The sequence below is a fragment of the Ursus arctos genome, unplaced genomic scaffold, assembly GCF_023065955.2.
Source record: "Ursus arctos isolate Adak ecotype North America unplaced genomic scaffold, UrsArc2.0 scaffold_31, whole genome shotgun sequence".
Taxonomy (NCBI): domain Eukaryota; kingdom Metazoa; phylum Chordata; class Mammalia; order Carnivora; family Ursidae; genus Ursus; species Ursus arctos.
The window spans coordinates 8,837,030-8,860,653 of NW_026622997.1; the positions used below are offsets into that span (position 1 = coordinate 8,837,030).

The 23,624-nt window shown below is 43.2% G+C and overlaps 1 protein-coding gene and 1 long non-coding RNA gene across 20 annotated transcripts in view; one reads left to right on the forward strand and one right to left on the reverse strand.

Moving 5' to 3' along the window:
- Positions 1–1,360: 1,360 nt before the first annotated feature.
- Positions 1,361–23,543, reverse strand: ECI2 (enoyl-CoA delta isomerase 2). 4 transcript variants are annotated; one of them, XM_026511419.4, is made up of 12 exons: positions 23,157–23,246; positions 22,061–22,136; positions 21,132–21,212; positions 20,224–20,374; positions 18,324–18,422; positions 17,909–18,097; positions 15,393–15,462; positions 10,134–10,233; positions 8,934–9,054; positions 4,750–4,839; positions 2,983–3,126; positions 1,361–2,097 (listed from the first exon to the last, which is right to left on the reverse strand). In XM_026511419.4, exons 4-12 carry the CDS (start codon positions 20,344–20,346, stop codon positions 1,942–1,944), a joined length of 1,092 nt encoding a protein of 363 aa, XP_026367204.1. In that variant the 5' UTR covers positions 20,347–20,374; positions 21,132–21,212; positions 22,061–22,136; positions 23,157–23,246; the 3' UTR covers positions 1,361–1,941. The 4 variants fall into 4 exon arrangements, with proteins under 4 accessions (XP_026367204.1, XP_044244663.1, XP_048081746.1 ...); XM_044388728.3 differs by lacking the exon at positions 21,132–21,212 and having other exon boundaries at positions 22,061–22,215; positions 23,157–23,299; XM_048225789.2 differs by lacking the exon at positions 21,132–21,212 and having other exon boundaries at positions 22,061–22,215; positions 22,617–23,175.
- The window catches only part of LOC113264411 (uncharacterized), a 119,916-nt gene continuing 119,688 nt past the window's right edge, over positions 23,397–23,624 (forward strand). For 10 of the 16 annotated variants that reach the window (XR_008956615.1, XR_003319659.4, XR_007191493.2 and 7 more), the window contains exon 1: positions 23,436–23,571. This is a non-coding gene — a long non-coding RNA (uncharacterized LOC113264411). Of the gene's footprint in view, positions 23,572–23,624 lie in introns of all 16 variants that reach the window. The other 6 variants (XR_008956623.1, XR_008956621.1, XR_008956624.1 and 3 more) reach the window with 1 other exon arrangement.

A 23,624-nucleotide genomic window follows, 5' to 3' on the forward strand; every position in this document is an offset into this window, starting at 1 on the left:
GTCCCTTTCACTCCTCCTCTCACCTCACTCCGTCTCTGCCTAGGACTCCCACTGTGCGTCCATTGGTTGGCTTGATGGAGTCTGTCCCCTAAGTCTTTGAGGCTTTATTCACTTTTCTTCATTCTTTCTTCTCTTTGCTCCTAGAACTCGATCACTTCAAATGACTTCTAAGTTTGGGGATTTTTCTTCTCCTTGTTCAAGCCTGCCTTTGAACCCCCTCTAGTGAATTTTTCCATTCAGTTATTATAATTTTCAGCCCCAGAATTTGTTTGGTTTAAAAAAATGACAATGTGCCCTTTGTCAACACTCTTATTTTCTTCACATGCTGTTTTCCTGGTGTCCTTTGGTTCTTTGCCCATCTTTGCCTTTAGCTCTTTGGAGGTATTCAACATTCGTTTTAAAGTCCTTATCTAGTAAATCTGGTGACATATTTTTTTTTTTTTTTGGAATTGTTTCTGGAATTTTTCCTCCTTTGAGTGGGCTATGTTTTTCTGTTTCTTTGCACACCTTCTGACCCTTTGTTGAAAATTGGGCATTTTTGCAAACAAGCCCCTCTTACACTGATCTGTGAGACCTCTCATGAGCGGGCCTGTGAGTCTTCACATCAGCCCAGGCCTTCTCAGATCTTTTCTGGGCATGCTTCCTGTCTAGACCTGTATGTTTATCTGTTTCTTTTTTTTTCTTTTCAATTTTCCCTCGGCTGCTTTTAAATGACTTCATTTCCTGAAGAGACTCCAGCTTCTTCTCAGGGCCTTAAGTGCTCTAGGATTCCTGTTTTGGGATCTCCTTCCTAGTATCCGAGGGTCTGCAGTCAGCTTGTACCTTTCATGTGTTTCATTGTGTGCCACTCCCTCTCATGGTTTCTTATCTCACAATCAAACTATGCCAGCGTTTCCCTTCTGAACTGCGAGTCACGCAAGATAGCAACCAGTCCCTCAGGCAGCCCACATACAGGCCAGAAGGTTGCAAACAAGCTCCACTCTGCTCCTTCCATCCCAAGGGAGGGAGCTGGGAATTCGGTGAATTTCTTCCAACCACACCATGCAGTGTAGTGGGGGGTGGGAGTGGTGGGGGCAAGTAAGAACTCCACAGAATTTCCTATAGTTTTCAATGTGATTTTTCTTTATTGGACATTCGCTTGTTTGCTGTAGATGTTTCTTTAGTTTATTTGATGGTTCTGTGGAGAAATGAGGGATTTAGAAGAGCAAAATAGTCCATGCCAGTTTGGTAGCCACTGGAATCACGCCCCCATCCTTGTCAACAGATATGGCACTAATCAAAACAGAAAGTTGCAAGGACAGTTCCGGCAGCTTGCAGGTGAAACAAGAATGAAGACTATGTAATAAATAAGTACATAATAACTGATTCAGACACTTTTATTTCCAGTGAAATAACCCAATTTTCCCTTCATGACGTTTTATTAAATTATGGGGAAAAAATGGAACTAAGATTGTTGTTTCTTTTGTGTGTGTGTGTATTTTCTAATACTACTGCTCCATCTGCTCCCTTGCTAGGTGGTTGAAAAAGAACATGCAACCCACCGAAGACCTTCAGTCAGTGATCCAGAGGCTGTCTGTGTTTGGGCCAATTAAGTCAGTCACCCTCTGTGGACGGCAGAGTGCTATCGTGGTGTTCAAAGACATGACGTCAGCTTGTAATGCTGTAAATGCTTTTCAAAGCAGGACCCCAGGCACAATGTTTCAGTGCTCCTGGCAACAGAGATTGATGTCGAAAGACGTAAGACTCCCTATGAACCAAATCCTATGTAAATTCTTAAAGCTTGTGGTACGTAATTTGTCATCAGGGCTCGAGTGAAATATGATAATCATAAATGATATGTTAGCACTGAGAAAAGGCACAGTTTATTTAGTTCCAGTATTGAAAATCAGAAATGACAGCACATCCCTTCCTTTGAAAAGCGTTACTCTGCTGTAACAGGCATCACAGTTTGGCTTTTTGGGATAGGAAGCTCATGATCGCATTCATGCATTCGTCTGACCGCCATCTTTCCTGGAGGATTCTGCTTTCTTCAGCGTTAATAGTGTGCAGCTTTTCTTTCTCGTGATTTCTGATCATCTGTTTTGAAATACGCAAGGCCTGAAAACACAAGACCAACAATAAGGTTAAGAGGCATTCTAACAGGGGACGCCTGGGTGGTTCAGTCGTTAAGCATCTGCCTTCGGCCCAGGGTGTGATCCCAGCGTTCTGGGATCGAGCCCCACATCAGGCTTCTCCGCTGGGAGCCTGCTTCTTCCTCTCCCACTCCCCCTGCTTGTGTTCCCTCTCTCGCTGGCTGTCTCTCTCTCTGTCAAATAAATAAATTAAAAAATCTTAAAAAGAAAAAAAAGAGGCATTCCAACGGGAGTGGGATTATTCTATAGAGCTGATTTTTGTGTCTCCATGGTTCACGGAATCTTGTCACGCCTTCAGATGGACGTGTGACATAGGACAGTGCTTCTCAAACTTTAATGTGCATACAAATCATCTTGGTAGACGTGGGAGAGGACCTGGGATCACAAATTTCTAAAAAGCCCCAGAGACTAAAGCTTCTGGTTCTAAGACCACATTTTGAGCAGAAAGATTATAAAAGCAGTCAGTTATGAATTATCATATATAAAAACCACAGTGCTACATTGTAAGAATGTCCTAAAAGTTAAACGATCTGGCTTCTCACCTGGATTCAGGAATAACAGTGCTTGGCAAATACGGCCCATCCTCTTCCTTAAAGTTATCCCCAGAAAGAACTGTCCCTCTGCCTTTATCCGTATCATAGCAATGAAATGCCTATCTGAGAAGTTTTTAAAAAATCAGTACTGCTGACATTATTATGGTTATTTTTAATCTCAAATTTAGATCTGCTTAAAGCCAACCAAGGTGTATCTTGTTTTTTAAAATGCTTATTCTCTTAAGGCAGATAAATTATTTCCGTGGTTTCTACTAGGAAAAAAACAAACAAAAAAACCCCCAAAAGACAATACTAACATTTCGGGGGAGCTTTGAATATGCCTTCAGCCTGGTCCAAACTTCTTTCTGAAAGGTGCTATCAGGAAAAACTTCCGTAACAAGTCCTCGAGCACAGGCTTCTGCGGCAGTTAACTTCTTCCCAAAAATGAGCATCTCTGCGGCCTGAAACAAAAAGCAAGATTAAGACATTAACTTACTGAAACACAGGTCCGTTCACCTCAGAACTAACTGCTTTCAGGAGATAGAGGGCAGTTTCCTCACGGTCTTTTGAGATTGCCAGTACTTCTTGTTAAGGGAAAAACTGAAGACCTCAATCGGCAATGCTTTTGCAAACCGTGCTGAGAGCATCTCAGGCTCTCTAGAAGGTTTGCAAGTATGTTAGCTTCTGTAAGGGTCTGTGCTGGGAAGGCAAGAGCAGGGAGCCCGGGGCAGAAAGGACCTGATGCAGATGCTGATCCGGTAACCCACACAGCTAGAATCTTCTGTTTTATACAGCATAAACAGTTATTAACGAAAAAAGAACAAAAAAAAAAAAAAAAAAAGGAAAATCCAGGTCACAGTAATGCCAACCAAACTTTGGACACCCTAACTTTCAAACTTCCCTTCCTTGGAAACTCTATGCAGTGGTCCATCGAGCTCTGACGGTTTTCTTTCCCTGCACAGGCACAACTAATTAGTTCTACCCGACCAAAGGAAAGCAAGGAAGGACTAATACTCAGTTTCTAACAAAACTGAGGTCCCTAAGCGCATATCTTCTATATTTCCAATGGTGCTTCTGGAAAAATAATACTTCATAGTCAAATGCCCTAAGCCTTACAGTTGGTTCTGCCCAACTTTTCAAAATTAAAATCTGTAATAATGACTCAGGGCATGTGACAGAATACTGAGCTTTAAAAACTACGTATTTGCAATGAAAACCTAGCAGTCCATGAAAACAGGCTCCATTCCAACCCCACCCCCTTCAGACCTCCAGAAATTGGCTAAGCCGCCCCCTATCCCGGCTCTCCGCTGTTCAGTCTCATCACGGTCACACTGGAGTCACGCACACTGAGCCTGGGCACCCAGGCTTCCACAGACACGGGGACAGACCTGGGCAGCCACGGAACCCCTCTGGGAGCCTGAACACGTGTCTACACCTACTGAGGAAGAGGCCGCTGTGACTGGGCGCGGCTCTGGAAGGCGTAACCCCCATGAGGACTCGCCTCTGCGGGCCCCTCGCGTGACTCTCAAAGTCGAGATGTCATCTGACAGCTTCCAGGGGATGCCGTCATATACGCAGAAATCAAGCGAGGCCCTGAGTTGGCACAGCCCTGGTCCTCCAAGGACTCACGTGACACAGCAGCGGAGGACACCCAGCTGCAAGAGCAGAGCCTAGTCGGGCGAGTCGTGGAGAGTTTCTAATTTTCCCTCATACCAGACATTTCCCATAGCCTAGCTCTTCTATCTTTGAAACTTTCAGAGTTGAGGAGGAAATAACTCACTTTTCTTCTGTCTATATTATCAAGGAAAAGAAGAGAGTATAGAGTTACTTTTCGAACAGAGGTTACTTTTTTTTTTTAAGATTTATTTCTTTATTTGAGAGAAAGAGTGCAAGTGGGGGGAGGGGCAGAGGGAGAGAGAGAGAATCCTCAGGCAGACTCCCCACTGAGCACGGAGCCTGACACAGGACTCGATCCCAGAACCCTGAGATCATGACCTACGCCGAAATCAAGAGTCTGATGCTTAACCGACTGCACCCCCAGAGGCTACTTACTACACCATATTTGCAAGGTTTCCAAGAGTTACCTTGGCTGGGCCCATTAAATTCGGAAAAGTGTAAGAGGAACACGCTTCTGGAGTTTGGCCAAGGTGACTAAAAGGAGTGTGAAATGTTGCCTATTTGGAGAAAAAAGAAAAGAAAAATGATTACTTTTTGTATGTGATTTTTAAAAATCACTATTTGTATATATCTTCACAATACTTAATTGACAAAGCTTTTTAAAAATTAGGATTGCTGTGGTACTGTACACACACCAAGTTCACTCTTAGATGTGCGGCTTGGTTAGTTTTAACGAAGGTAACAGTTACGTAGGCACCGCCATGTGAAGATGGAGAATATCTCCATCACCCCAAAGGGCTCCTTGTGCCCTCTGCAGTCAGTCCATTCCTGTCACCCCCAAACCACCACCGATCTGTTTTCTGTCCCTTGTTTCGCCTTCTCTACAGTGTAATATAAATGGAATCACACATTCTGTAGCCTTTGGTCCTTAGCGTAAGACTTTGAGAGTCACCACGCTGTTGTATTGGTAGCTTGTTCCTTGTTGTTCCTGAGTAGACTCCCACTGTACAGACGTCACAGTTCCTGTGCGCATTCACCAGTGGAAGCCACCAGTGTCATGTCCAGCATTTTGGCTACGATGAGGAAGACCGTTCATGACAATTTGCACACCGGTCTCTGCATGAACGTGTTTTCAGTTCTCTGGGGTAAACAGGGGTGGAATTGCTAGGTTGTGGGGTAAACTGCAGTTTAAGACCAAAAGAATTTCCAAAGTGGTGTATCATGTACCACTCCCCCCAGCAGGGACGAGGCCAGTTGCTCCACGCACTTGCTAAACCTTCCTACCGTCTGTCGTTCTAACTTGAACCATCCTGGTAGGTGTGTAATAGTGTCTTGTGGTTTTAACTTACATTCCTGTAACAACTAATGATGTTGAGCATCTTTATTTATGCTCATTAGCTCTTTTCATATCTTCTTTGGTGAAGTAACCGTTACAATACTTTGCCCCTATTTTTAAATTAGATTGGTTGTCTTTTTATTATCGACTTGCCGTTCTTTACATATTCTGATTGCAAGTAATTTTCTTAATAGGGTCTTTCTCCTGTGTTTTAAGGAGCCATTTATACTTGATTTTCTGTGGGCTATGCATTCCTCTCCATTGCCCATGTTTACATCAAGTCATTGATCTATCGCTTTATCAATGTATTTTAAAAACTTATTAGAGAGATTAGCTTTTATTATATCAATTGGAAAATTGCTTCCTCGGTCTGTCATCCGTCTTGATTTTACCCCAGAGAGGTTTTTAAATTGCCTTTAAATACTAGAATCCACTTCAATATTGGTTATTTAGACTCTAGAGCCATCTTTAGTTTTAGTTTTGTTTTTAAGTAGATTCCATGCCCAGCATGGATCCCAGTGTGGGGCTTGAACTCATAACCCTGAGATCAAGACTTGAACTGAGATCAAGAGTTGGATGCTTAACTGACTGAGCCACCCGGGTGCCCCTTGTTTTCTTATTTTTTAAAGATTTATTCACCTATTTTAGGTGGGGGGAGGGGGGAGGGACAGAGGCAGAGGGAGAGAGAATCTTAAGCAGACTCCCTGCTGAGCACGGAGCCCGGGATGGGGCTCGATCTCACGATCCCAAGATCATAGCCTAAGCTGAAACCAAAAGTCGGAAGCTCAGCTTACTGTGCCACCTAGGTGCCCCCCCTTTTTTTGATTTAAGAAATATTTCTGTGCATTTCTTGATGAATGAGAAGTCCTTATGAAAGGAAATTAATTTATAATTGACAATATGTACACAGAACATTTAGACTTCACTTCCCATAATCAGGTTGGTGCTATTTCTTAATGAATAGTGTGAGAAGACATAAATACATAATATACACAGCATATATGTGAAAAGAAAAATATAAAATAAGAAGTTACTAATGTCACCTATCATCCCCTCCCCCCAAAAGCAAGCTTATTCCAGAAGATGTACTGAGAAGTCACAGCCTAAGGAGTATAAGCAGGAAAGTGAAAGAAAACGCCGACGGTAGCTAAGGGGCCACAAACAGGTACATGCTGAACTGACGGTAAGTGGCATTTAACTTATTTTCAGAAATAGAGGAGTAAATGTGACTAAGGGTCAGGCTCTGGCGTCTGACTGCTTGGTGATTCTAGAAGCTTCTTCACCTCTTTGTGCCACAGTGGACTCCTCTGTAAAATGGAGACCAAAGTACGAATCTCACAGGGCTGGCGTGTGCACTGAGTATGTCTCCTGTGCAGCGACAGAGTGCCTAGGACGTGGTGAGTACTCAAATATTATGTTTATGATTTCTACCCTTTTATTAACTCATAGGGGAAATGTATAATTTGCTGACAAAGAAGCTAATGGGCATTGTTAACTCTTGCCCATAATAAAAAATAATTTGGTTGAATGAGTGTTAAACCCACATTTAATATGGTATTTGTTTATGAAGCCAATAATGATAAATCTCATAAAATGCATTCCTCTTCACAGGTTCTTTCTTGTGTCTTTCTCTGATTTTAGACTGAACCTTGGTTTAATTCAGTTGGGTGAACTCTTAGCAGTGGTCATTATTTGTCAAATATTTTACTCTGGGCCAAATGTTTTAGCATTTAAATCATCTACGTTATGTTTCCTCCTTCCCTCCCTCCCTTCCTCTCTCTCTCTTTCAAGATTTTATTTATTTATTTGACAGAGAGAGAGGCAGCGAGAGAGGGAACACAAGCAGGGGGAGTGGGAGAGGGAGAAGAAGGCTTCCTGCTGAGCAGGGAGCCCGATGTGGGGCTCGATCCCAGAACGCTGAAATCACACCCTGAGCCAAAGACAGACGCTTAACCACTGAGCCACCCAGGTGCCCCAGTATGTTTTCTTGCTATTTCAATTCCAATTTGTATCATAGGACTGAAGTCCTAGAAACCTTGAAAAGATGCTGGATGTGACAGTCCTTTTGAATTCTGAGGGAGAATCAGGAGAATATTCAAATAGGATGATGTATTTCCCTCTAAGTACTGAAGAATGAGATCCCTAAGTTCAGCTCAGGAACTCCTGACCCCACCCCTGGTCAAGACTGGTTGATCAGTCAGTCCTCCCACACACATGATGTGACCACAGGCTACTGATTTCTGCCTTTGAGCAGAAGTTCCTACCGACGAAGGTTAGGGAGCCTAGCACGTAGAATCTCACTATTTTCATGAGACAATTATTAAAAACGATTAGCTCTGACAACATACCCGATCGAATCAAACCGAAGCCAGTAGGAAAAAATGAACTCAAGAGATAAGGATCTTTAAAATATGGTCATGTCTATTAGTAGGGAAAATACCTCCAAACAAAACTAGGAATCTCTTCAGTGGTAAAAACTGAATGTTTCCCGCAAGGCTGGAGAGCAGGAAATTGTACCACTGCATAAGCAAAAATTACTCTAAGAATCTAATAACCCCCCATGTGGTTACTAGTTCCACAGTAAAAGTTCTAAGATCTTCGCATCTTTGTTCATAAGGAGAGAGCCTAGGGTTCCAGCAGTCAGGGACTGGTTATCTCTGAGTGGTGAGCTAAGAAGTGATTTTTAATTTAACCCTTTATGCAGATTTTTCAAAATTTTATTTTCTACTATGACCTACGTTAATACTGTAGTAAGAGCAGAAATTAACATCAGTGCAGTTCAGTGATGAACACAAGGCTAAACTGTCTTGGCAAGTAGCTTAAACTTCAGTTTACTTATTTGCAAAGAAGGGAGTGAGGGTAGAGCGTGCTTCAAAGTTCCTTCTTATTCAAAAATTCTAATATTCTGAAATTCTAAAGTCCAGAATTTGTTTACTTGGAAAAAAAGTGTCAAATTATCCACTTGCAGGACATGCCAAAATGCAGCTCCCCCCCGCCCAGCAAGCTTTCACGATCTCCTATTTTAGATTAATTGGAAAATCAAAAGTTGAGTAACTGTTATGTAATTTTTTTAGACAATAGCACCAAAATAGTTGGGACAATGTTCACAACAATACTGGTGTTTAGGAAAACCAAAATTAATAATGAAGGGCAAATAAGTCAAATTAAATTAGAGTAATTCTTTGGGAAAAAGTGAAATTTAAGCCATTCTACCATAAATCATGCAATCCATTTACTACCAGCCAACAATAAAAGAGAATTCAGAGGACCTCATTTTTACTTCATGACTTTCTATGTTTCTGGGGGCTGACTTACCCTGTCAGACGCATACACAAGATCGAATAGCCTAAGAATGGTGACAGAGATTCCCACAGCTGGACCATTGACCACTGCGACCAGAGGCTTAGGAAAATCTATGAAACAGCCCACAAAATCCCTACAGAAATGGAAATACAAAAGCATAGTTAAATGAGCTGGAGGAGATAATGCTAAGTGAAATAAGTCAAGCAGAGAAAGACAATGATCGTATGGTTTCACTCCTATGTGGAACATAAGAAGAGCGGGAGGACCACAGGGACGGAGGGAACACTGAACGGGAAGAAATCAGAGAGGGAGACAGACCATGAAAGACTCTGGACCCCGGGAAACAAACTGAGGGTTACAGAAGGGAGGGGGGTGGGGGAACGGGGTGACCGGGTGATGGGTATTAAGGAGGGCACGCGTGGTGATGAGCACTGGGTGTTATATGCCACTAATGAATCGCTGAACCCTGCATCAAAAACTAATGATGTCCTATATGCTGGCTAAGTGAACATAATAATAATAATAATAATAATAATAAAAAATGTCCCAACGCAGCATGAATGAAGTACAATACGGAAGACAACTTGAGTCTGAAAAGAACTCTGGCCGGCCTGAACACCCATCTGGATGGCATCTGATGGAAACTGCTCGACTGCGTCCTCTACGCTTGACCTTGGTTCCGCTGTGTATTCTAGGCCAGGGCAGGGCTGTACGCCAGCTGCAGACTTAGAGCTTAGGGTGCTTGGCCGAGCAGCATAGGCTGCAATATTATAGCTCCGCAGGAATGAGGAACCCGGCAGGGATACGTGAGTTGTGAAGAGAGAGGCCTTCATGTCCTCTGTGCTGAGACTACTTCACGTGCCCCATGACCAGCAGTCATGGAAATCAGGCATTCCTCTGGCCGAATGAGAATTGGCTAAATCTCTCTGCTTCAATGTGAGAGAACTTTTTTTTTTTTTTTTAACAACTGCAGTTGACTTCTCTGCTTTCTAATCAAATCTCATGCAGAGCAGCAGAATGAGCAGGTAACAGAAGTTAAAGTGACAGGATAAATGCCCACATCTCGATCAAGGCGGTCTGGAGAAATACACTTGTCCAAAGCCACATGAACGACACTGACACAAAGAAGCATCTATCTTACTTCTGCTGCACTAAGTAACACTCTGATGACTATGAATGAGTCCACGGGGATCAGACACATGTCAGTCTTACCTCAGTAAAATGGCACCCCTTCTAGCTCTCTCCTCTAGTTCATCAGGGGAAATAACGAAATTAGTCAGATCATTTCCACTGGAGAAATAACTACCATTTCCTGTAAATAAAATCAACAGAGTCACCATTCATTCATTCTGTAATTACTGAGTATCTGCTATGTGCCAGGCTCCACGGCAAGCACTGGAAATACACTGGTGAGCCAGCCATGGCTCTTGCCCTAATTTACAGACAGGTGAGTAAGCTGACATCGATTCAAAAACATACTAACAAATGCAGGCAATGCAACTCTGATACAAAGGAGAAGTACTTGATGATAATATGAGAGTGTGTCACGGGATTTATTCTAACCTGGAGGTTTAAGGAGGGATGTTTCTAAGGAAGGAACAACTGAATTGAGATCCCTGGAAAAAGAAGGGTAGGAAGAATTCATGCAGAGGGAAGCATGTGCAAAGGTCCTGTGAAGGGGGTAACTCTGGCCACTGTGCCAGAGCAGAAAATCCCAGAGGGCAAGCTGGTGTAGGATGAGGACAGGCAGGATGGGCCATGCAGGTCTTTGCTGATCTGTTAAGATGTTTTGACTTTTATTCTAAGAGCCACTGAAGATGTTTTGTGTTAAAGCATAATTTACATATAAGAACACCGATTTTATTTTTTTTAATTTTTTTTAAAGAATTTATTTATTTATTTGACGGAGAGAGAGAGACAGCCAGTGACAGAGGGAACACAGGCAGGTGGAGTGGGAGAAGAAGAAGCAGGCTCCCAGTGGAGCAGGGAGCCTGATGCGGGGCTCAATCCCAGGACCCTGGGATCAGGCCCTAGGCCGAAGGCAGACGCTTAATGACTGAGCCACCCAGGCGCCCCAAGAACACCAATTTTAAACACGCAGTTCAATGATTTTGATGACCACAAATACCTGCGTGATCACCTCCTGAAACAAGATGCGGGACATTTCTACCATCCCACAAAGGTCCCCTAAGCTCCTTTCCAGCCATCCCACCCACCCTGCCCCAACACAACCACTTTCTGACTTCAATCACCATAGAATACTTTGGCCTATTTTAGAAATTTTATCAACAAAATCCCATAATATGTACTCTTGGGTCTGTGTTCTCCTCACTGAACTATGTCTTAAAGATTCGCCTATATTCTCATATCGGTTCTTCAATCCTTTATACTGCTGAGTAGTTTTCCACGTAGGACTAGTCAACAATCTGTTTACTCATCTGTTGGTGGGCATGAGTTGTTTTTGGCTCCTGTGAATTGGATCACAAATCATTCTGTGGATACAGGCTTAATTTATCTGAAGTCACTGCTGAGGAGTGGGCTGACGTGCCGCTGAGCTGGTATGTGTTTCGGTCCATAAGAAGCTGACAGTTTCCTGAAGTGATCTCGTAGCAGAAATGCGGAGACGTTCTAGTTCTTCCGCATCATCACCAATATTTCACATTGTCTTTTAGACTTTAGTCATTCTAGTGGGTGAAATACCGCACTGCGATTTTAATTTGCATTTCTTTGAAGGCTAATGAGATTAAGCACATTTTCATGTATTTATTGGCAATCTGTGTATCTTTTATGAAGTGTCCAAGTCGTTTATCTAGTTTTAAAGTCTGGTGGTGGTTGTTGTTGTTAATTTCTAAGGAGTTCTTTATATATTCTGGATATTAATCCTTAATCAGATTTATGTTTGGCAAATATTCCCCCTCCCCCAGCCTGTAGTACTTGTATGTTCATTTTCTTACTATTGTCTTTGATAAGCCGGTATTTTAAATTCTGATGAAGTCTAAGTTGTAAATAGTTTCTTTTATGGTTAATGCTTTTTGTGCCCTGTCCAAGAAATCTCTGTCTACTTCGAGGTCACAAAGATACTGTTTTCTTCTAGAAGCTTTATGTTTCTGGGTTTTATGCTTACATGACTTTTAAATTAGTTTTTGTATAGGGTGTAAGATGGGGTTGAAGTTCATTTTCCCCCATATGGATAGTTAGTTGTTCTGGCACCATTTGTCAAAGGAGTTTTCTTTTTCCACTAACTTGTCTTGGTGCTGAAGAAGTTTTAAATGGGGGAGGAATAAGATTTGTATTTGGAAGAAGATTCCACTGGATGTAGTGAGACTGGACAAGGCATGGGAGAGAGGAGGACAAAAGGAAATCAGAAAGATGAGACAGGCCTTATTTCAGCTCAGACAAGAGTCCACGGTGGCTTGGACTAGTGCGGAGGAGACAGACAAAAGGGCCGACTCCAGAGCTACTGAGGAAGTGAAATAGGATCAGACAGGACATGGGAGGGGAGAGAGCGACAAGGTCAATGACGTATGTTAGGGTTCTGGTCGACGTGACAGGGTAGACGTGGAGCCACCCAGTGTGATTTGGAACACGGGAAAAGCTCCGGAGAGAAAGACGCAGGAGGTGACACCTCTGAAGAAGTGCCAGGTGGGTACACCGGTCGGGAGCCCTGGGGAGTGTCCTGACCAAAGACACCAAGGCGGGGAGGCACCAGCATCTGGACTTCCGTTGGAGAGTGGGCATGGATGCGGGGTCCAGGGAGAGCAAGAAGCGAGAAGAGAACACTGCCCAGAACTAAGCCTTCAGGAACTCTCCCTCCCTTTTGCTGGCCACACAGAGGATGAACCTACAAAGATCTGGGCCAGCAGATCGGAGGGGCAGGCTGTGCCACTGAAGCCGAGGGCAGACAGACGTTTAAGAAGGAGGGAAAGTCAGATGAAGCCTGAAAAAGGTCCCAAGGATTTAATGATACAAAGGTCAGGGTGGGGATCTAAGCGAAAGGTAGAGACCACACTGGAATGGGCTCAAGGGCAAGTTTCAAAGGAAAAATTCGGAAGACATGTTTGTTTTGTATTGGGCTTTGGACAGTTATATCTGGGGAACTGAGAAACAGCTATACTTGTTATCGGCAGTATTTTTACATAATAAATGTTCTTTGATTTTTTCTTACATTACTATCAGGAGTCAATGGTGTCATAAATAGTATTTTTAATACTTCCATGGGTAATAAAACTTCTTTTCCAAGCACATTGTTATGCTGGTCCTCAATGTATGTATAAAAAATAAACAGCGGAGCTTTTCTATGGACTCAAAATGGAAGTGATAGACAAGAGAAAGAAAAGAAAAGTGCCTGGGAGTGTTCAGGAAAAAAGCTAGAGAGAAAACCACAACCACTGAAGAATGATGCCATTAGAGGCTGTAAAAAGGACAGACATTGCTAAAAATGCAACCGGAGTATAAGATTGAGACTAGTGAGCAAAGCAACAGAAGACAAGAGTTAAGAATTCAGAGAAAATAAAAGACAACAGTCCCAGCAGACCAGACATTCTCTTCTATAACTAGGTTTCTTTCAGAAAGAACAGACCAATTGGAACAAAAACATTCGGAGACATTATCAAAGAAAACTTAAAACAAGGCCTTACTAATCAGTTTTAACATGGTACATATGTTCTATGGAAAAGTAATAAAGAATGGGAAAGTATCTCCTGGTCATCTAGGGGGAAAAGAAAGATCCTATAAAAACAAAATTAATGTCAGCCTTGAACTTCTTCATAACAGACTATAGACTCGGAAGAGAGGTTCTGTGGGGTGTTGAGAAACGCATGCTCCCTTCCTCGCCTCTCGTAGGGACAACCACAGACCCTGTCCGAGGGGAATAGTGCAAGCTAGAGATATTGATGGGTACCACACAAAGCTATCAAAGCAATTACTAAAAGCAGGAAAAATAACTTTCAAACCATGAGCAGTAAAACACATCCCAAGGAAAAAACAGACCATGAAGTAAAAAACAACAGTGAAAGGAAGCATTACAAGTAGTACGCATGGAAGGTGCCAGAACGAAAATGTAACAATCTGTCCTATACATAAATCTCAACAGGTAAAGGGGCCTTTATGAAAAAAAAAATTCAGACTGGATCAAAGAGGGAAAAATCTAACAATGTGTGTTATAAGACACAGACTGCAAAAAGGAATTCAGAAAGACAGAAAGCTGAAAGGACGTTCATATTTGACAAGGTGGACTTGAAGTGAGACCAAAGATGACCATTTTATAATAACGGATAACTCTCCTCAAGTGTTCTAGTGTCAATAAGATAAAAAAACACGCTTTAGAGCAAATTTGTTTTTGACATGAAGGAGAAGCTGAAAGAAACATAATAGCAATAAATGCCTTTAATTTACTTTTTTTTTAAAGATTTTATTTATTTATTTGACAGAGACAGCCAGCAAGAGAGGGAACACAGCAGGGGGAGTGGGAGAGGAAGAAGCAGGCTCCCAGCGGAGGAGCCCGATGTGGGACTCGATCCCAGAACGCCGGGATCACGCCCTGAGCCGAAGGCAGACGCTTTAACGACTGTGCTACCCAGGCGCCCCTAATTTACTTTTTTCAGTCTGAGATTAATTAGAAGACAAAAACAGAATTGGGGGAATCTAACCTAAATTAGAAAGGTCAGTCTAACTGATAGATTTTTAATTCTATACCTTAAAAGAATGAACTTATTTTTGAATTCCTGGATGATACAAAAATTGGCCATTTTCCAGTTATTTATTTTCAAGGTAGAGAGTTCAATATAGAGCAATATACACAAAATTTAATAGATTTTTAAAAAGTAAATCTAGTGGGGCGCCTGGGTGGCTCAGTCAGTTAAGCCTCCAACTCCTGATTACGGCTCAGGTCATGATCTCAGGGCCGTGAGATTGAGCCCTGTGTCAGGCTCTGCGCTGCGTACAGAGCCTGCTTATGATTCGTTCTTTCCCTCCTCCTCTACCTACCACCCCATGCCCAAAATAAATAAATAAATAGTAAATCTAGTAAAACTGATCATCTCTGATTATAATTTACTGAAGCCAGGAATCAATAACAGAAATGGAAAACTAAAAACTAACCAACCAAATAAACAACAACAAAAAAAACCTTTCAGGACATTTAAGGAACTATCATTATTATGTAACGCTTGGATCAAAGAGGAAATAGAAACCAAAAGTGAAGAATATATAGAAAATAACTATAGGAAAAGCAGTATTTATCAAAACTTAACTTTTCAGCTTTCCCATCTATAGAATAAGGGTAATTATAGGGCCTAACTCACTGGGTTTGTTGCAAGGAAGGTTATAAAAAGTTAAAAATAATAAAAATAAAACCTTAAAAAGAATAGAGTACTAGAAAAGGCCTCAGAGCTATTTACTCAATTTCCTATTTGGTAGGAAATCCCCCCAAATAGAAATTTAATTATTAAGAAATCCAAGAAAATGTCTTACCTGTTAAAACAGTTATGGTAGAGTCATCCTTGCTTGCGGCTTCAAGTGCAAGCATGATTTCCTGATACATCTATGTGAAAGGGGGAGACAAGAAAAAGAAAGAACTCTGAAAATGACAACTATCACGTGGGATTCACTAAAAGTCAGTCTGTAAGCCTGTCCTCTGCAAAGCGCCAACTGTTGCGTTGGTTGTATTTACATAACCAAAAAGGCGGCCCAAAACAGTCAAAAGGATTGTCATTCCTTTTACAGTTACTTGGCGTGTATTATGTACCATGTGCTCTCGTGGACACTGGGGGATATAGCCGCCTTTCCCCAAAAGTGAACAGTAAGACCTAGTCCTTGAGCTTTTGGAATTGACAGAGAGGGGGAGCTCTAAAATGGTAGACAGTACAACACGGCAGACAGCTTGGAGGAAGCACTGGTGTCGAGCATGGGTAGCACGGGAGGCAGCCAGAGGCAGATTTCCATGAAGCAGTTTTTCAGCTGGGACCTCAAAAAAGAGCATGTGTGTCCCAGGCAGTCTGGAAAGTCTTCAAGGCTGGGATTTCAAGACACTGTAATGGTAGCCAAAGACAATGGGTCCAATATTTTAAATCAGCAATGTCTCTGAAAATCCTGGAGGTGTCGTTAATAGCTTTCAATGCACTGGTGCCATTTTTACCTCAGATAAGACGTTAGTGTGAGAGAATGATGAGAGGGTTGATATTTATGGACACACAGACACTGAAAAAAAAATACGGACTTGACATAATAGTTGAGTAAAGGTGAAATCGTATTCACTGAGGGAGGGAACGAGGAAATAACTCCATTATTATTATGGTTATGATGATGCACCATGACAGGGCAATTGGCCAGAGCTGGGATTAGGAGATGGATATATTAGGGTTTCAATTTAGGTTTTCCAGCTTATTAGTTATGTGAATTTGAGCAAGTTACTACTTAACCTAATTATTTTATTGTTAAATAGTATTAAAAGTAGGCTCCTTGTGGGATTTAAAGAAACCTCTGTGTGGCAAGTGCTGACACACACTAGGCACTCTGTAAAGATAGCTGCTGTTACTAACCTCATCATCATCACCATCATCACCACCACCATCACCACCACCATCACCACCACCATCATCACCATCACCACCATCATCACCATCATCATCACCATCATCATCACCATCACCACCATCATCACCACCATCACCACCACCATCATCACCATCATCATCACCATCACCACCATCATCACCACCATCATCACCACCATCACCACCACCATCACCACCATCATCATCACCACCATCATCATCACCATCATCACCACCATCATCACCACCATCACCACCACCATCATCACCATCATCATCACCATCACCACCATCATCACCATCATCATCACCACCATCATCACCATCATCATCATCATCACCACCATCATCACCACCATCACCACCACCATCATCATCACCATCACCACCATCATCACCACCATCATCACCACCATCACCACCACCATCACCACCATCATCATCATCACCACCATCACCACCATCACCACCACCATCATCACCATCATCATCACCATCACCACCATCATCACCACCATCATCACCACCATCACCACCACCATCATCACCATCATCATCATCATCACCATCATCACCGTCATCATCACCATCATCACCACCACCACCACCACCATCATCACCATCATCATCACCACCATCATCATCACCATGATTACACAGAAATGAGGCAAAGGCAATTAAATTTTGAGGATCAAATGTTTTACTAAGTCAATGGCACATATCCAACTTCATGGAATTCTTATTTAACACTGTTTTAAGTGAGCAGGCTCTTTCTGCTACAATGTAGATGATAAACCCAATGAAAAGGGTTATAGCCCCTCAAATTTTACTTGCAGTTCAACACCAAGCAGCCAATTAATTCCCTATAATTTTTTCAAGAGGAAGTGGGGGAAGAGGTTATTTTTATTATCATTCTAGTTTGATGAAAGACTCAAAAATCAAAGGAGCTCTTGTGAGGCAGCTCATTTGAGGCAGAGCTGGGCTATGTTACATTTAAGATGAAGGTCTTCTTTCCTTTCTCCCTCTACGTATATAAAAGAAAGGTCCACGCAGCTTGAACAGTACTCACTCTCAAGTCTAAGTGACATGAGCAAAGTCTGGGGACGGTCTACATCAACCTTAGAGAACCTCTAGACATATTCTCTTGTATCAATGTATATTTCATTTTTATTAATTTAATTATTTGTGCTTCCATCATTAGGAAAGTTGCAGTGCTTTTTTGGACACATGGAACCTACCCGACGCCAACAAATTCTAAATAACAAATGTTCAACTCAGCTGTGTGAAGAAGTAGCCACCATTACTAATCTTCCTGCACAAATCAAACAAGAGATCACGAAAATAGCAATGATGCTGAAACATTCTAGTTGTTGAGTGAATCAGACAGAGGAAGGAAAGAAAAGCAGGACAAACGCCAAGGGCAGGTCATGTTACCTGTGTGGTCAACGCATTCATTTTGGTGGGCCGGTTCAACATGATCTTTGTGATGCCGTCTTCAGAGGTCATCACCAGGGTTTCGTAACCAGCTTGTTTCCTGTCTGCTTCAGGCTTCACTTGGCTAGAGGAGTCAGACGAAGAACTCAGACCAGACACCAAATCCACATAGTTCTGCCTAGCAGTTTCCTGAAGAGAAGGTAACAAATAACTTCAGCCCATGGTCAATAAATAAGCACTTCGAGAAACTTATGATGCTAAGAAACACCACCTTGCAATGAAGAAAGAAGTCTGATTCAACAGAATCCAACCAGATCTTGCAGGTTCCACCTCCAATGGTTTAATAATGAGAAGCACCCAACTTCCTTCAGGAATACAGCAAGTAAAATAAAAGCAAAGTAGCAAGTAAATTTACCTTGGGCAGATTGCCAAGAGCATTCCACGCATCCCATTTGGCCTTATTGATCAAGTCAAACACACCTGGCTTAGGTGTATTACAAGGTCCTTCAGTGGCCTGTGAGAAGGAGAGGGGCAATTATCGGTCAAGTGTCCATGCAAACTAGAGTGTCAAATATTTAAGATCCACAAAATACACAGCTAGGGTGAATGCGCCTTCCCCTCCCGAACACTTTTAGAAGATACGTAAATTCATCTTAATTTTCCCCTTGTGCTCTCTTCGATGCTGCTGCTGAAAATACACAACAGAAAAAAGATGGGAGAACATGTGCCATCAGCTCTCAGTCCCTAAAATAAGTTATAAATGCCTGCGTATGAAAACAACGGAACACAAGGGTGTCGGCAAAGTGCTTTTTAAAAACTTCCTAGAGCTCATTAGTTTTATACTGATGATCCCATTTTTCACAGACAATCAAAATATTCAAGCAAACCATCTTCAAAAGTAACCAGCCAACAAACATTTGGAAACCTACCGTATATTCTGAAAGCCCACTCCAAGGTACAAAAAAAAAAAAAAATACCACTAATTCAGTGGTGGATTTCTGCCAATTGAACAGAGTCCCTGGGGTAGCAGGAATGGGAGGGTGTCAGAGCCACTGGTCCTCTGGAAACTTAAATGAAGCCCATGCAAATAGGAACCATGAAAACAACTAAATTTTACTTGTTTGAGAGTAGGTGGAGTGAGTGTTTTGAGATGAATATCCCACGCCGCTTACATAGCCACATGTAAAAGCTTGAAATTAATAATTAGCTAAAAGAGGAAAGAAGAAAGAGGTTTTGAAAAACAAAGGCAGTGGAGGAGGCTTAGACTTTCCAAAGACAAAGAGACAAGGGTCACCCTGCAAGAGGGAGACACCTGAGAAGTGAGAGGCAACACGATCCGCAAGTCCCCCTCCCCACACCAGGCCTGGAGTCAGGAAACTCCCAGAACAGATGTCGGATAATGCCCAGGGAGGACTGCCCACTGGGGAAGCTCACTCAAACCTTGGTGTTCAGAGTTTTCGTTTGGGGCTCCATGGCGCCGGCATGAATGAATACGTAGCCAGGAGCCCCCACTCAAAATCACACTGTTAGACTCTCAGGCCGACAAAGACACTCCTTAGCAGGCATGATCTTGGGAGGGCTTAGGGATTACCTCCCAGAAGTCAAGGGCAAAGCCTTGGCCTCTCTCTGAGCAAAGTCAAATTCTTCACTATACACACCTGTAAGACACTAAGGAAGGCTCAGACCGATCGCGGGAAGAGGAAAACAGATCACACACAGGGGCCCCGACCAGCTGACTTCCCAACGTGGTCCTTAGACATCACAATTTACAAATTTCAGTTTTAAATTTTTGTTATGCAAATTTTCAAACATATAGAAAAGTAGAATGTTATAACGAATGCCCAATACTCGACCTAACTCAATAACTATCATTTTTTTGCCATACTTGCTTTGTCCATCCTTTCCTTTCTCATTTTAGCAAATCCCAAACGCCATTCCATTTTACCCTTACAGATCGAGTGTGCATCCCTAAAGAACACCAACATTTTCTTATATAACCGTGTTCTTACATAACAACTCCTGGGTGTCAGCTAATACTCAGTCCACATTTAAATTTCCCCAGTGGCTTCGAAAAAACTTTCAGTTGCTTTTTTCTGGTCAGAAGCCAGAGAAGGTCTACACCTGTGATGGTTATCTCTTTTAAGTCTCTCTGACTCCAGAGTGACCCTGACACGTTACTTTTTGCCTTAACAGTACAGCAAAGACTAATATACAAAAACTCTCATGTAGACACTCTTCAGAGGAGCGGCAATACAAGCCCTAAAAACAGGAGCTATCTGCACAGAACATCTCTATGTCAGAGCTCAGGCACCTACCTGCTTATAGTGCGCATAGAGTTTGAGTTTCACTTCATTTCCTGGGTCCTTCTTCAGCAGTTTCATCTGATTCACTGCACTCTCAAAATCCTTCTGACTAGCTCCCATCGCTGTCTTGCTCATGTGCAGCTGTGCTGGGACCTGCAGGGAACTGCAAACAGGCAGACTGATTTCGAATTGCTGCCAATCCTTAGCCACCAAAATGCTCTGTTTCTCCTGAAATATGTTCCCTATGCCTGCCCCTATACAAGCTGGCTGCAAACGGTTAGTGGTGTAGGGGCCAAGGGCAGGCCGCCCCAAGATGGGCCTTTGGCGTGAGCAATATTTTGAGTTAAAAGCAAGCAAAGCCCAGCAGATGCAGGAAAAGCTCTCTGACTGCCCACCAACTGCCTAAGTTTACATTGGAAAGAACAGTCTGTACCAGGAAGAGAGCCATTAACAGAGATTCCTCTTAATCTAAGAAACTTATTTGTGTGATGGGACAATCTTTGTGTTCCCAAGATCTCCTCTCACCTTCCTGCTAATGGTCTTCCTCCACTTTGTATCCTCAGACTCCCAACCCTTCTCCCTAGCTAAGAATGTAAGCTTCAAAATAGAAGTCATGTAAGCCTCATGCTGCCTGTCTTTGGAATTTCATGTCCATGTGGATTCCCTATATATATGAAACCAAATTTGATTTTCTCCCGTTAATCTGTCTCATATCAATTTGATTCTTAATCCACCTAGAAGGACCTTGAAGGGCAGAATAAATTTCTTCTTTCCCAACAGTGGTTTCCAAAATGATCCCTAAAAAGAGAAATCATTACAGAAGCTAACTGTAGTAATCTTAAAATAAAGGAAAAGCTACAATCCAGCACAGCATTTGCAGCAATTCAAATTAAATACTGACAGAAGCAGCTGGAACCCACCTGAATGGCTGTGTAAATTTTGCCACAGGCAAGAAAGTGAATGACAGTCACTGCAAGATGGAAGTGAGCAGAAGACTGAGCCTGAAAAGGTCAAGTGCACAGAATTTAGTCCTTTGTGCCCTCAATAATTAACTAAGTATAGACTAGTATCAGGTCAATTCTTCTGTTCAGCAAAATGTCTGTCCCAACACACAGGTGGCAGTCCTACAGGAAAGAAGCTGGGGTTCAGAGCCAGGGGCCAAGAAAGAATTCTTGACACATCTTTGGTGCAAAAACGTTTTATTAAAGCACAGGGACAGGACCCAGGGGCAGAAAGAGCTGCACTGAGGAGTGGCCCATTATATACTTTCAAGTTGGGAGGGGGTTAGGGATAGCCTAAATCTCTAAGGAATTTTGGAAGCAAGATTTCCAGGACCTTGAGGGGGCTAGCTGTTGTTGGGAAAATGTCATTTATTACTGTCTCATAAAACCTGAGTCATGAGACCCTTCAGATGGCTATCTGTGGGCCATGAGCTTGGGGCATGATTGTCAACACGTATCTTGGGGGGTAGAGATAAAGGACATAGCCAAAGGAATTTTTATATGTTAAAGTAGATTTACAGGAGCCTGGGGGTTGGGCTAAGATTGCCTTTTGCCCTTAGCAAAGTATTAACAGCAAGGCACTTGGGTTCCTAGAGGAATATCGCTCTGCCTATTTCAAGGACTTGTCAATGCGTTGTAAGTAGTAAGAAAATTTAATTCTTTTGCCTTTGTTTCCCACATCAGAAGGAGAGGAGAATGGGTTAAGATACAGACGAGCTGTGAGCTGTCGTTGGCATTCCAGACAAAGAGCCACTTCTTAGTAGGTGGGGGACCTACCTAGAGGACATCTAACTACTGTCGCTGCTAGTCTGTGAAGCTGTGCTGAACAGACATAACTAAATACTCACCCCAGGAAGTTCAGCCAGCCAACTAGGAGCAGAGCAGAAACAGCAAGCACAATAAGTAGTTTCAACCTGCTAGTTTCTAGTAGGCAGAGGAAGAGAAAATATCGGTGCACAGTACTGAGGCCATAAGCAAAAAACTGATGTTCACAATGATGACCCTGGCATACAGAGTTAAAGTTAATGGGATCATAGATGATTAAAATAATACAGTTTTAATAACACCCACACCTAAGGTATCGCTGCTTCTGCAATAATATGCCTTTCAAAGAATATAAAGAACGGTAGGTTCACATTCTGAAATACTAGTAATTCAACAAAGTCTTCAAAAATTTTAATAGTAAATAACTGAGTTAGTTTCTTTCCAAAAAGGGAAAAACTCTTCATCCCACATGATGCACGTTAAGTTCCAAACAGAAAACGAAAGGAAAACAAAATGTCTATTAGAAAGCCTACATGTGCAAGTTCTCACAAAATAATGGCACAAACTTTAAGTGGTTTTAAAAAATTACAAAACACTACTGTTTAATACATAAAATCGGGAAAATCATAACTCCACCACCTCAAGGCAACCAACCACCATGTTCCAGGGTTTTCTGGTTCCATAGGCGTAGCTTGCTTTTTTTGATTTTTACATAGTTTGCGCATCCCGTCACTTAACATTACAGAAGGGTTCTCCAGGAAGCAGTTCAATCCCACACTGATGATAACGGCTTGCGTTTCTACAGCATTCAGCCAAGCGTGCTCAGGTGGTCGACTTCATTTTAGCCAACTATGTTTGCAACCTAGAAGCGGCCAGGGTGGCGGCGCGCGGGCCGAGGGCTGTGCGGCACTCACACCTGCCGGGCGTGTGGCCCGAGGTGAGGGGGGTACGCGAACGCGCGGGATAAAGGGTCGCAGCTCAGGCCTCCCCGCGCGTCCATCCGGACCATTTCGGGCCCAGCCGAAGAAGCGGACGGGCGTTCAAGGACACTGGCCATCACGCTCTCCCTGGAAAACCTAAAACCCGGACAAGACTCGACAGGGCCGCTCCCACGGGCGGCGACGGCCTGTGGACGCCGGGATCCCACGGGCGACCTTGGACCCCTGGTTCAGCACTCACCTCCTGACCGCTCTCAGACACCAGCCCCGGACCAGTCGGCCGGTTACCCCCGCCATAGCCACCGCTAACCCCGAAGCTGGGGCGCGGGCGGAATTCGGGGGCGGGATCTAGAACCTGAATGGCCCAGAGACTACGGAGCCGGGAGCGGAGCCGGAGGGATAGGTTAGAGTAGGCGGCGGGGCGGGGCAGGGGCGGGGCAGGGGCGGTACCAGCGCCCAGGGGGAAGCTTCGACCCGGAGCGGGGAGGAGGAGGATGGGGAGAGAGAGAGAAGGCGGGGGGTGGGGAGAAGGGGATGGCGTCGCAGGGTTAAGGCGTGCTGTGTGGACGCGCATCCACTCCGGACGGGAACCGGAAAGAGAGAGCTTGGAGGCGCAGGCGGTCCGAGCTCCTCGGGGTGTGTTCCGAGGAGCGAAGGTGTGTAATGGGAACCCTGGAACTCTGCCAGCGCTGGGGCGGTCGCTTCCTCC